Genomic DNA, 12,350 nt, shown 5'->3' with positions numbered 1-12,350 from the left:
ATGACAAGGGTGTTGCTGGCACCCAGGAGCGCCCGTGTTGGGGCAGGGATCCCTGCAGGCGGTTTTGGGTTCTGCAGTAGGAATGCGCCAAGCAGCATCTGCGAGGAAGACGCCACTGAGATTTGGGCGGAAGGCGTGGCAGCCGGTGGGGTGGGGGTGGGGGGAGATGGTCGGGGCGTGGGAGAGCTGGCAGAGAAGGGGTGGCCTGGACAGCTTTCCCGCGAGCGAGCACCCCGCGCGGCCTCCGAGAAGCCTAAGGGCAGGCTTGGGCAGCTCCCCAGAGGCTCTCGCGGTGATAAAACTTGAGAAAAAACGAGGGGCGGCGCGGCGTCTCCCGAGTCCAATCCTGTCTCAGGAGTGAAAACGCTCTCGGGCAGGCAAGCCTGAAAAAGGCCCGGGCGACGTAACGAGCAGCTGAAAGAAGCGCACCTCCGCACCGCTGCACCTCGGCGGGCTCTGGTCTCTTGCGTCCCACCCGGTGCCTGCGTCCTCCTCCCCGGCCCCGCGCCCCCCGCGATGGCAGCCACCGGGCCCCGGAGCTCCCTGCGCGGAGCCCTCTGCAGACAGCTACTGCTGACCCTTGTGGTGAGTGGAGCCCGGGCGGGGTGGGGCGCGACCACCTACCCGGAGCCGGGATGCGGCAGGGGGGCGAATGGGCCCTGGTCCTGCGGGGGGGAGCGGTGGGGGCGAAGCGGTGACCTCAGCTCCATCTTGGGGGGGCGGGCACAGACGAGCCAGATTCGGGCTCTGAGGGATGAGGATGGGAAACGAGTCCTGGAGGGACGGTTCCGGACTGAGGGTTTTGTTTCGGACTTGTTCGACTGTTTGAATTACAGGATGGGCTCCCGCTTCGCTGAGCTCTCTCGTGCGCCGTGGCGAGTGGGCCGGCTTGGGGCTCGCGCTCCTTTCCTGGCTCCTAGGGCTGGTGATGATGGTTGGGGTGGGTTTGGGTAGAGAGCGAAGAAGAGTATTGGGTTAGGTTTTGGAGGATCCCTGAGTGAGTTACAGGGGCTGACCCCCTACCCCAGGGTCCCCTGGGATGGGGACGCTGGTGAGAGGAGGGGTTGGAGCGGTGCCCCTGGGTCCCGGCGTCGAGTTACCTCTGAAAAACGGCTTCCAGGTTTTGCCTCCGTTGAAGCAGCTCACCGGAGCGGTCCATCCCCGCTGGCCACCCGGAGTGTACCTGGGGCACGAGGGCGTGCGCGGCTCGATTAAGGATGGGGATTGGGTCGGCGGTGTAATGGGGGGAGTGGGGTGGGGCAGAGGGGATAGAATCAGGCTGAGAGGAGTGTTGGGAGAGGCGTGGGATTGGGTGGTTCTTTGTCCGGCTCCAGGCAGGACTGCGCAAGCCCAGAGCCCAGCCTGGGGTCTTCTGTGCCCAGGAAACCTGAGCCCCAAGATGAGATCCACCCCGAGAAGAAGGTACGGACAAGTCTCGGATAACTCGCGAGACACAAAGCAAAATATCGGGAACTCTGTGCGATTACGCGGAGCTGCGGGCGAGACCACGGCTGCGCTCAAGACGTGCTCTGGGAAGAAGCTGCGAACCCCCGACTGCCCCGCGCTTGGTCCGGTGGCGAGAGGACCAGCCTGGCTCGGGAGCAGGTCGACTCTGGCTACTTGGATTCTTGCTGCTCTTCTGCCCCCAAGCAGGGCATGTGGGTGCAAGCTTTGACCTCTCTGAATCATCGACTTATGAATAATGGATTAGTAGTTATGATCTAAGATATATTTATGGACAAGGAATTGTACAGATGAGGGCGTCGACCTGTCAGGCAGGTGTTCCAACAAAATGAGCTGAGAAATGACTCTTTACAAGTGGGAACTGCTCTCAAAGTGTGCTCTTTTGTGACATCTTTCTAAGTGTTTCCAGCTAATATGTTTAAAAGCGTGAATTTAGTGTTTTGTGTTTTCCCTGTGAAAGGAATCCCGGAATGGGGAGAACAAAAAGAGGAGGTGCTGTGTTCTCAAGATTTCTCGTGTATTCGCTGGAGGGGAGGGCGTGGAATGCAAGGAGCTGTCCGGGTGGCCAGGGTGCGGTGGTGGGAGTACTGGGGCGCGGCAAGGCAGGAAGGTGCCTGTATATCTAAACAAGGATAGCATCAGCTTTAGTGTATGACTTCCTCGTTTAGGATTATTTTTTCAAAGAATTGCCTAAAGTTTAGATTAAATGGTCTATCTGGAGACTTGAATACTAGAGAGTGTATATAGAATAATTTCTTTCACCTGCAATCCTCAGTTTACAGACAACTTCAATTTCTGTCCAGATGGATAAGTTAAGACTTCTGTTGACCATCCTATATCTGTATTTCCTTTTGACTCCTAGGACTCTCCACTTTTCAGTATAATATTAAGGGCATAACATTTTAGAAACGCAGTTTTCATTTTATGGATCCCTTAATGGATCTCTCAGAGACAATTCTTTGTTTGAAGAGAGCTCTTCAAAGCAAGTCTTTAACAGAAAACTGAGACTTTTAAGGTGTTAGCTTTCCCACTGAGCTGTCCCATAGGTTGTGGAATCTTCCCTTCTGCACTTTTCTCCTGAATCTGCATCCCTTTCCCACCTTTCTATCCTCAGTATACTCCAAACTGCTACAATTAACTACCATTCCTAATCATCCTCCCACACACATATACAAAGAAAAGGAAGAAAGGAGAGGGGGAAACTAGAAAAGAAACGTGTCAGATCATCCCATTATTGTTGAAAGCACTGAGTATCTCTTAAAATGTTTCTCCTTTTAAAGTAGCAAAATTGTTAGGAATGGTGAAAACTAATTCACATTAGCTCAGTTGCTCAGATGTCTTCTGCCCTGTTATAAATAAGGAGATCCTTTTATATGTGTGCTGAATATTGTTTGCCATATCAAATCCACTTTGGGCATTATATTTACCATTATATATTATAAATGGTATGTACTTGGACATGGTTAATCGATCACTTGCTAAAAGGGCTCTTCAAAAGGAATTAAAATAGTATTTTTCTTTATAACATAACATGCTGTTCCCCTTGGAGTATGTGAAATTCTGCCTGCAACCTATGTTGACAAACGGGCATTCTATCTTTTCAGACTTTATAGCATTTGAGAATAATGTGACTCCTTTAACAGACTTTTTGTTATTATTGTTCTTGATAACATTTGACATATTCAATTTTTAAAATAAAAGTGAGTATAATACCTTCTATTATCTTTTGCATTAGTGGGGGAAAAAAGCTTAGGACAAATAAAAGAAATAAATGCAAACTAGTTTATTTCAAAACCACGATCTTAAGGAAGTCAGAGTTGTAGTATATATTTATATCAATGCATTATCACCGACCTTCTTTAATGGAGATTATTGGTGCTTATATTGAGATACAGCTAAATGGTACAGCACTCTCTGAGTCACTAAATACATGTAAGCTGTGCACATTTTTTGGCCCTGTTGTAATCCTTGTGGCAGTTGCCACCCCATATATGACATCTCTGGTGACCTGTAGCTAATCATACTTTCCATTTAACTAGAATCCCATCATACAGAGTTTGGTTAGAAAGAAATTTAGTAGACTCATCAAAGCACTGAGAATACAGAAAGGTAAATCTTACAATTCAGGGTGGTAAGAACTTGAAAGGTAAGATTTCCGTCTTGAAGGTGGCTAGTGTCCACAGGAGAAACGACGAATTGAAAATTCTGTAACCGATATGCTCAGTCAAGATCTCCTTTATGTTTCAGATACTATATAAATTTCTGTTCTTTGGCTTCTTTTTCCTCTATTGAAAAAGGTGTTATTTTAGAAAGCCTACCTTGCGTATTCACTCTAAAACTGAACAACAGCACAAAAATGAAACACTGGCAGGTATGCCTGTGTTTTCACTCTCCCTTTGGCATTAGATAGTTCTATCAGGATTTAATGATTTGTATGATAAGCTTTGTATGATACAATTAATACAATTTGGACAGTACTGTAAAGTGAAACAAAGCAATTCATTTCTCCCAGACTAGAGTAGATAATACTTTATATTATCAATTTTTAAAACTTAATTTGTTACATTTTAATATAAAGTTGCTCGCAACTCTAAGTTTTATGTCAGATATTTAAAGTTGTCCTGGAGGGTTCTTCATTAAAATAAATTCTTTTATAACTCAAATACTCAATCCATAATTCATTAATCTTTAAAAATTTTTTTGTATGTTGTATTTTTTTTGTTGGGCACTCATCTGTACAAAAGTTACTTTTTTTTTTTTTTTAAGTTACTTGCCATTCTTTTATTTATTTAATTATTTGATTATTTATTTATTTAATTATTTAAGGCTGTGTTGGGTCTTCGTTTCTGTGCGAGGGCTTTCTCTAGTTGTGGCAAGCGGGGGCCACTCCTCATTGCGGTGCGCGGGCCTCTCACTATCGCGGCCTCTCTTGTTGCGGAGCACAGGCTCCAGACGCGCAGGCTCAGCAATTGTGGCTCATGGGCCTAGTTGCTCCGCGGCATGTGGGATCTTCCCAGACCAGGGCTCGAACCCGTGTCCCCTGCATTAGCAGGCAGATTCTCAACCACTGCGCCACCAGGGAAGCCCCCAAAAGTTACTTTTAAAATAACTTTAAAAGTCATTAGTTCATCATTGCTAATCTAATGGTGGTTTTACTTTATTTTATTTTTTTACTTTATTTTCAGTAATATATCCAATGCCCACAAACATAGTATCAGATTTCTTTATAATTCAGGAAACATGGCATAACTGAAATCTATATATGAATATCATCCTTTCCAATATCAATCCCTTATATTAATGAATTAATTGTACATGCTTTCCAGTGATGTACTATACAGCGACGAAGATGAATGGACTGCTGCTATATATTCAGCATGGATCCATTTCACAAACATAATTTGAGGAAAGAAATCAAGTTGCATATAATTAGCATATGACTACATATATTTAAAGCCTAAAGTTGGCAAAACAAACCAATCTTCTTTAGGGAAACATACTCATGGGATAAAATTAAGCAGAAATGGGGAAGTAAATGATTTACAAAAAAATATCATTCATTAGTGGTTACCTGAATTTGGAGAGGTTGAAGTCAGGAAGAAAATGCAGTTATATAGGGACTTTGAAAATAATAGTAATGTTTTATTTCTTAACTTTGAAGGTAAGTGCCCTAGTGTTTCTTTTATTATTTCTTAAAATACACGTGTACTTAGAATATATCTTATGAAGAACAGTTAAAAAAGGAAAAAGAAACAAGTAATATAGAGGATTAGCAAAACCAAACGCTATCATTTGAAAGTATAGACCAACCTGCTATGATTGAACAAGTGAAAAATAGAGAAGGCACAGATAAGACAATATTAGCAATAAAAAGAGGCACAGTTATGGAGAGGACAGATGTTTTAAAAAGTAGATAATAATATATTATTCTAGTTCATTTGAAAAGAGACAAAATAGGCAATTTTCTACAAGACACAAATTACCAACATTGACTCGAGGAGGTATACAAACTGTAAATAGACTTATAAAGACACTGAATTAGAAGCCAAATGTCTCCACATACACACACTGTCATATCCATCAAGCCCAGACCTGAGATAGGTGAATTTTTCCATAATTATATGGAACAGATAATCTCTACCTTATATACATTGTTTCAAAGAACAGAAAAAAGTGGAACTCTCCCGAACACATTTTATGAGGATGGTATGAAGTTGAAAAGTAGTAGGCTGATCTTACTTGTGGACATATATTTGAAATATTAAAATAAGTGGCAGCAAACAAAACCAATAATGTATTTTTAAATATGTAAGGGCCTATTTATGGAATTTCAGTTCCATTCCATTCATCTATATGTTTGTCCTTACACTAGTACCACTCTGCCTTGATTATTGTATTTTTATAGTAAGTTTTGAAATTGGGAAATCCTTCAACTTTGTTCTTTTTCAAGTTTATTTGGGTCTTTGGGTCCCTTGCATTTCCTCAAGGATTGAATTTTAATTTCTGCAAAAAAAGCTATTTGGGATTTCAATAGGGAGTGCATTGAATCTGTTAGATGAATTTTGGGAATACGTCTTTTAATCTATGAAGATGGGATATCTATTGTGAATAGAATTGTTTGCTTAATTTTGTTTTCAGATTTTTTTATTGCTAGTATATAGGAAAACAATCGGTTTTTGTATGTTGATCTTGTATCCTGCAACCTTGCTGAAACCACGTATTATTTTTTTTTATAGTTTTTAGTGGATTCCTTAGGATTTTCTATGTACTAGATCATATCATTTGAAAATAGAGACTATTTTATTTCTTCTTTCCCAATCTGGATGCCTTTAATTTTATTTGTGTGTGTGTGTAATTGCCGTGGCTAGAACCTCCAGGACAATGTTGAATAGAGGTGGTGAGAGTAGGCGTCATTATCTTGTTCTTTATGTCAGAGGAAAGCATTCAGTCTTTCTCTGTTAAATAGGATGTTTTTCATAGATGCCCTTTATCACATTGAGCAAAATCTCTTGAATTCCTAGTTTGTTGAAAGTTGTTTTTTTTTTTTTTTTAATTAATTAATTAATTTATTTATTTATTTTTGGCTGCGTTGGGTCTTCGCTTCTGTGCGAGGGCTTTCTCTAGTTGCGGCAAGCGGGGGCCACTCTTCATCGCGGTGCGCGGGCCTCTCACTGTCGTGGCCTCTCTTGTTGCGGAGCACAGGCTCCAGACGCGCAGGCTCAGTAGTTGTGGCTCACGGGCCCAGTCGCTCCGCGGCATGTGAGAGCTTCCCAGACCAGGGCTCGAACCCATGTCCCCTGCATTGGCAGGCAGATTCTCAACCACTGCGCCACCAGGGAAGCCCCTGTTGAAAGTTTTTAATTTTAAGTCGGCATTGGATTTTAACAATTGCTTGCATCTATTGAGATGATCATATGGCTTTGTTCTTTATTCTTTTTTAAAAACTATGTTATTGAGGTGAAATGGACACACAAAAAGCTGTGCATATTCAATGTACACCACTTGATGAGCTTGGAGATAAGTATGTACCCGTGAGAACATCATCACCATCTATCCCATAAACATATCCATTACCTCCAAGTTTCCTCTCACCTTCTTTATATATTATTATTATTTTCTTTTGGTAAGAACACTTAACATAAGATTTACTCTCAGCAAAAATTTTAAGTATACAATACAGTATTGCTAGCTGTAGATCCCTAGGACTTATTTATCTTGCATATCTAAAACTTAGTTCTTTATTCTATACTGTATTAATGTGACCATTTTTTCCTAGGTCTTCAGTTTTGCTTGTGAAGCTTGCAAAAAGGTGATATTTCATACACCTTCCAAACTAGAGGCAGACAAAGTGGTTGGCAGAGGTGAGCAATTTCAAAACAGTGTTTTTAAAACAAATTTAATTTACTTATGCTGGAAAGAGCATGTTATCCAATCTTTGCCTTTTGGAATTAACCTGAACCAATAATTAGATACAAGTCAAGTTTAAAATATATGTTATGTTCTTTAGAACTCTGTAGAATTCTGTCATCGATTCTAATGAACATGTGCTAATCCATGCTTTTGTAGTCAGTTATGTTTTAACAGTAAAAATTACATAAAGAATTACATGTAGAATGTAGCCCTTTCATTACTCTAGGATTCTAAGCACCGGAGAGATATAGGTAAGGACCTGAGAGAATCAGAGCAGTATTTTTATCAATGCCATAGCTGCAGTGAGAAATATAACAAGGTGAGCTATTCCATTCAAAACTGAGCTTAATCAGCCATTTGCACACTTGAGAAGTTAGGGAACCTCAAACTTTCCCAACAGCTGGGAAGCTCTGCCCAGGTGGACTTTCCCTGTGGTACAGGGAATATTGGAGGAAAGCATCATGTTTTTTTCAGAGATATAGCTTGTCCCAGAGATACCACATTAATTTTCAACAGAGTGTCCCATTTCTGGGAAGGAAGAAAGGAGAGGATGTAAAGAGAAGTCAGGGGTGTTCCTCCAGGGGAATAGAGCAGAGGTTATCACTCTGCTAAAAATGTGAACACGAGAGAAATATGTCATCACTTCTAAATATGTTCACTTCATTTTGACTTAACGTTTCCATCTGTGACAGATTTGGATTAAAGTGAAAACACTATACATGGGTAACATGAATCTTTTGAGATGATATTACTTAAGTGAGTATTAGGTTATTACTTAAGTGTGTATTAACGTATCAGTTTGGTTTCTGTCAAAGCAGATAGTGGAAGAATGGGATGGATTTGATACTTTTGATATAAGTATCAAAACACTTGTATGATACTCATATTTTATGACTTTTCACTTGGGAAAATTCTCAGGGGGAGAAGATTCCACATAGAATTTCACTGGGGAGCCCAGGAAGGCAAGGAACAGGAACACGAAGAGAACTGTGGGCCCCAGGGGCGTTGGTGAGGGTCGGGGGATGTGACAGAAAAGTGCTCGTGGGAAGAATTTAAAGATTTTTCTTACTTGACTATTTGCCAAACTCATACACTCTGTCACTCTTTGTGTGTAACTTCTGGCTTAACACAGGTGTATCTTAAAAGACTCAGACTATATTGTTAAGGAAAACTTTTCTGTTTGTTTATCCAGGTGTGTGGGGGGGCATGTAGCTCAGCTTTGTCATGATTGCAACACACAGACGTCTTTAATAGGAAGATCATTTTCATAAGCCTGTTAGAAGCATATAAAGGTTTAAAACACCTTATTTAATACAAATATACAATCCAGAATTATCATTTTTTAACAGAGAAAGTATTATCACTTTTTAAAAATACATGTAAAGAGTCTTGTTAAGATATTTGATAAATGCAGAGTGATTGGTTCATTTCATTTCACTTCAGGATTTTGAAGAAGATTGTATGAATTATTTTAACACTGTTTTTCTTTTTGCATGTGTTTCTTACTTTACAACTTGGAAATTCCTACTTGCAGTTAATTTGAAAGAGTGCCTCGGATCTGCAGACCGCATCCAATCCAGTGATCCTGATTTCAGAGTTCTAGAAGATGGGTCAGTATACACAGCCCATGCTGTTGTGTTGTCTGATGAGAAAAGATCTTTCACCATATGGCTTTCTGACTCAAAGAAACAGACACAGAAAGAGATTCCTGTGCTCCTGGAACATCAGAAGAAGGTATTCAAAGTACATTGATATTTTCAGGCATGTTTTTCTTCTCATTAAAAATTGCAAAGAAGACAAAAGAAAAAATAGGATTTATTTTCCTCATCTTTTCTCTTTCCTTCTGTTTGCTTTCCCTTCCTTCCTCCTCCCTTCCCTCCTTCCCCTTCCCTTTTCAACACTGGTTAGACATTGGATCTTACTTTGTTAAATCTAAATGACACCTCCTCTGTGAAGGTTTCTTCCACCTCTAAAGTCTACTTGCTTTTGTATGCCAGTGTCAGTTTGGTTATCCCTCTGTTGTAGCATTGGGAATTTTTTATTAGGGCAAACAATTTACCTGTAGTTGTTAAAGGGCATGAATCAATCCCTTTTGTGTTTATAGTCTCATTTATACCTGACCCACAGTCAATAGGTACATGTTAAATTAATATTAAGTGCAGTAGTTCCCAGTGAATAAGAGGTTGATTTCAAGTGCCACAGTGATTCTGATGTTAAAATAGGATGGAAATCCTGGAGGATGTATGCGTCTGAATGGTATTAGCCACCACTCAGTGATTGTTGACTGTAGTTCTAAATTCCATGTCATGAGGAATGCCATTGTGAAAGTACTCACTGGATTACAACTAATCGATGTGAAGTGTATTAATGAAAAAGTCATCTAAATGCTAAAATGACTGCTTAGATGGAAATCACTAAAAACTCCAATAGTATGTTTTACAGTGATGGAAATGTTCTGTAATCTGCACTGTGTGATGTGGTCACCCAATATTAATGGCTACTGATACTTAGCATGTGGCTAGTACAACTGAAGGATGGAATTTATATTTTATTTAATTCTAATTAGTTTAAATAGTCACATGTGGCTTGCGGCTACCATATTGGACAGTGCAGGTAGAGTGTTCAGGCAATGAAGAACACGCATTATCTACTATAGTTCACCTGAGAGCATGAGGTTTTAGCAGAAAGAACAAGTAAGTGCCGTCTATAGATTGTCTGAAAGAGGATGTGTTCTCCATCCCATTTTGGGATGCAACGGGAAGAACTGAGAGTACAGTGATAATTTTCCTAACCTGAAAGTATGGTCAGTGTTAGAAAGGTATGTGAAATGAAATTCTTTGGTTCATGAAACTGTTAAAGTCTGGATACATTCTTTCTTTCTTTTTTTTGTTTTTTTTTTTGTTTTTTAAATAAATTTATTTATTTTATTTTATTTATTTTTGGCTGCGTAGGGTCTTCATTGCTGCACACGGGTTTTCTCTAGTTGTGGCGCGCGGGGGCTACTCTTTGTTGTGGTGCACGAACTTCTCATTGCAGTGGCTTCTCTTGTTGCAGAGCACGGGCTCTAGGCACGCGGGCTCCAGTAGTTGCGGCATGCAGGCTCAGCAATTGTGGCTCACGGGCTTAGTTGCTCCGCAGCATATGGGATCTTCCAGGACCAGGGCTCGAACCCGTGTCCCCTGCATTGGCAGGCAGATTCTTAACGACTGCACCACCAGGGAAGCCCCAATGGATACATTCTCTCTTATCCTTCTAACACAAAGAAGACCTTATTATCTGGTCTTTAGTTTCAGCATGGAAATTCCTGACACTGAGCCTCCAGAGAGGTGTTAGATTTATGGTCCATCCACTATTTTACAATGAAGTAGGCTGTGATGCTTTTGTTTATTGTTAATTTTCTTTCTCTAAATTCAGGTACTGAGGAAGAGATACACTAAAGAGACTGTTCTCAGGCGTTCCAAGAGGAGATGGGCGCCTATCCCCACCTCAATGATGGAGAATTCCTCGGGCCCTTTCCCTTTGTTCCTTCAACGAGTAGGTTTTCCATTCCTTCTGATTGGGATTGCTAAATTAGTTCCAAGAGTCTGTTTTGTCCAGGTTTTAATAACTCTTTAAACATTTACAAATCAACAGATTTGATTGAAGATATTCATGAAGAGTCATAAAAGTACATAAAATGGGAAAATCACTAGAAAACTAATAATGAGAAAAACTAGAAAATCACTAAAAAACTAATAATAATAATATGAGAAAGACTCTACAGCCATTAAATGATCTTTATTAGTTTATTCATTCACTTAGCAGCCGGCTATTGAGCACCTACCCTGTCCTGTGGAAGGCACTGCTCTAAGTACTGAAGCTAGAAATACATTTAGTCATGGCCTTTGCTCTCATGTATTTTATGAGTCTAGTGAGGAAGGTAGAAATAGGCAAATGATCGCAATACTGCATGATGAGTGCTGAGATGGGGCTGGGTTGGGGTGATTTGAGAACTCATGGGCTGAAATGCTGTAAAAAACAGAAAAAAGACTTAGAGGGGGAGGCATCTGAGCTAAAGCCTGAAGGATGGGAGAGTGTCATGCAGGGAAATCATTGTGGAAGAAGAGAGGGGGACAGAGGTGCAAACAAGCATGGCTCCTCACAGGAGCTCACAGAGCTTAGTCTTCCTGTGTGTGATGGGCGTGGAGCAGGGAGATGGGGCAGAAGAGGCAGGTAGGGTCCACCCAGAATTGGCCAGGTGTGCTCTGCTAGACAGTTTAACTTTTTCCTAAAAACAAGTCATTTTTAAGCAGGGTCAGGTTTACTTTTCATAAAGATCCAAATGGAATATACACAATGGAAATAATGACTGAGGTGAGGCTATGGCATTGTGCTTGCCTTTTTCCCTTAAATTTCTATTACTGTGGTTGATGTTTAATACCAATGGTGCCACCCGTGTCCTACTTGTTTATGTTTTTAACTATGCTTCCAGTGTCTTTCACACTTGTAGAGAATTCTATCCAGTTCTGGACCCTTGTTTCTTCTCTTAGATTATTGTACTTTAAGCACTGGTGAAAGCATCTTAAGAAATGATTTCTGTTTACCAAACTTATACTGATCAGAGGTAATTTTGGTCTTTGCACTGTTAAACCAGTCATCACTTCTAGTCCTCATTTCCTTGACGTGTGTCCATTTGATTTAGCTGACCTGTCCCTCCTCCTTCACGTCACTTCTAGTACAACATTCACCTAGTTTTCCACTTTTCTCACTGGCCACTCCTTCTTCATATGTTTTGCTGGCTCTTCTTCATTCCCACATCCCCACAACCCTCACCACCCTGACCCCTCAATCTCTAAGTTTGGAGAGCTCCAGGGCTCAGACTATGAACCTTGTGTAATGTTTATTTATATTCACTCTCTCAGTGATCTCATCCAGCCTCATAGCTTGAAGTACTTTTTATACATTGGAAACTTAAGACTTCATATCTCCAGCCCAAA

At 41.0% G+C, this 12,350-nt stretch overlaps 1 protein-coding gene across 2 annotated transcripts in view; it reads left to right on the top strand.

Moving 5' to 3' along the window:
• Positions 1–516: 516 nt before the first annotated feature.
• Positions 517–12,350, top strand: part of DSC3 (desmocollin 3) — a 40,651-nt gene continuing 28,817 nt past the window's right edge. For both annotated transcript variants that reach the window (XM_059893778.1, XM_059893779.1), the window contains exons 1-4: positions 517–585; positions 7,241–7,325; positions 8,909–9,108; positions 10,789–10,908. In XM_059893778.1, coding sequence (XP_059749761.1) covers positions 517–585; positions 7,241–7,325; positions 8,909–9,108; positions 10,789–10,908 — 474 coding nt within the window. The remainder of the gene's footprint in view (positions 586–7,240; positions 7,326–8,908; positions 9,109–10,788; positions 10,909–12,350) is intronic.

This window comes from Balaenoptera ricei, chromosome 14 (assembly GCF_028023285.1).
Source record: "Balaenoptera ricei isolate mBalRic1 chromosome 14, mBalRic1.hap2, whole genome shotgun sequence".
NCBI classification, from domain to species: domain Eukaryota; kingdom Metazoa; phylum Chordata; class Mammalia; order Artiodactyla; family Balaenopteridae; genus Balaenoptera; species Balaenoptera ricei.
This window is presented reverse-complemented; position numbering and strand designations above follow the sequence as displayed.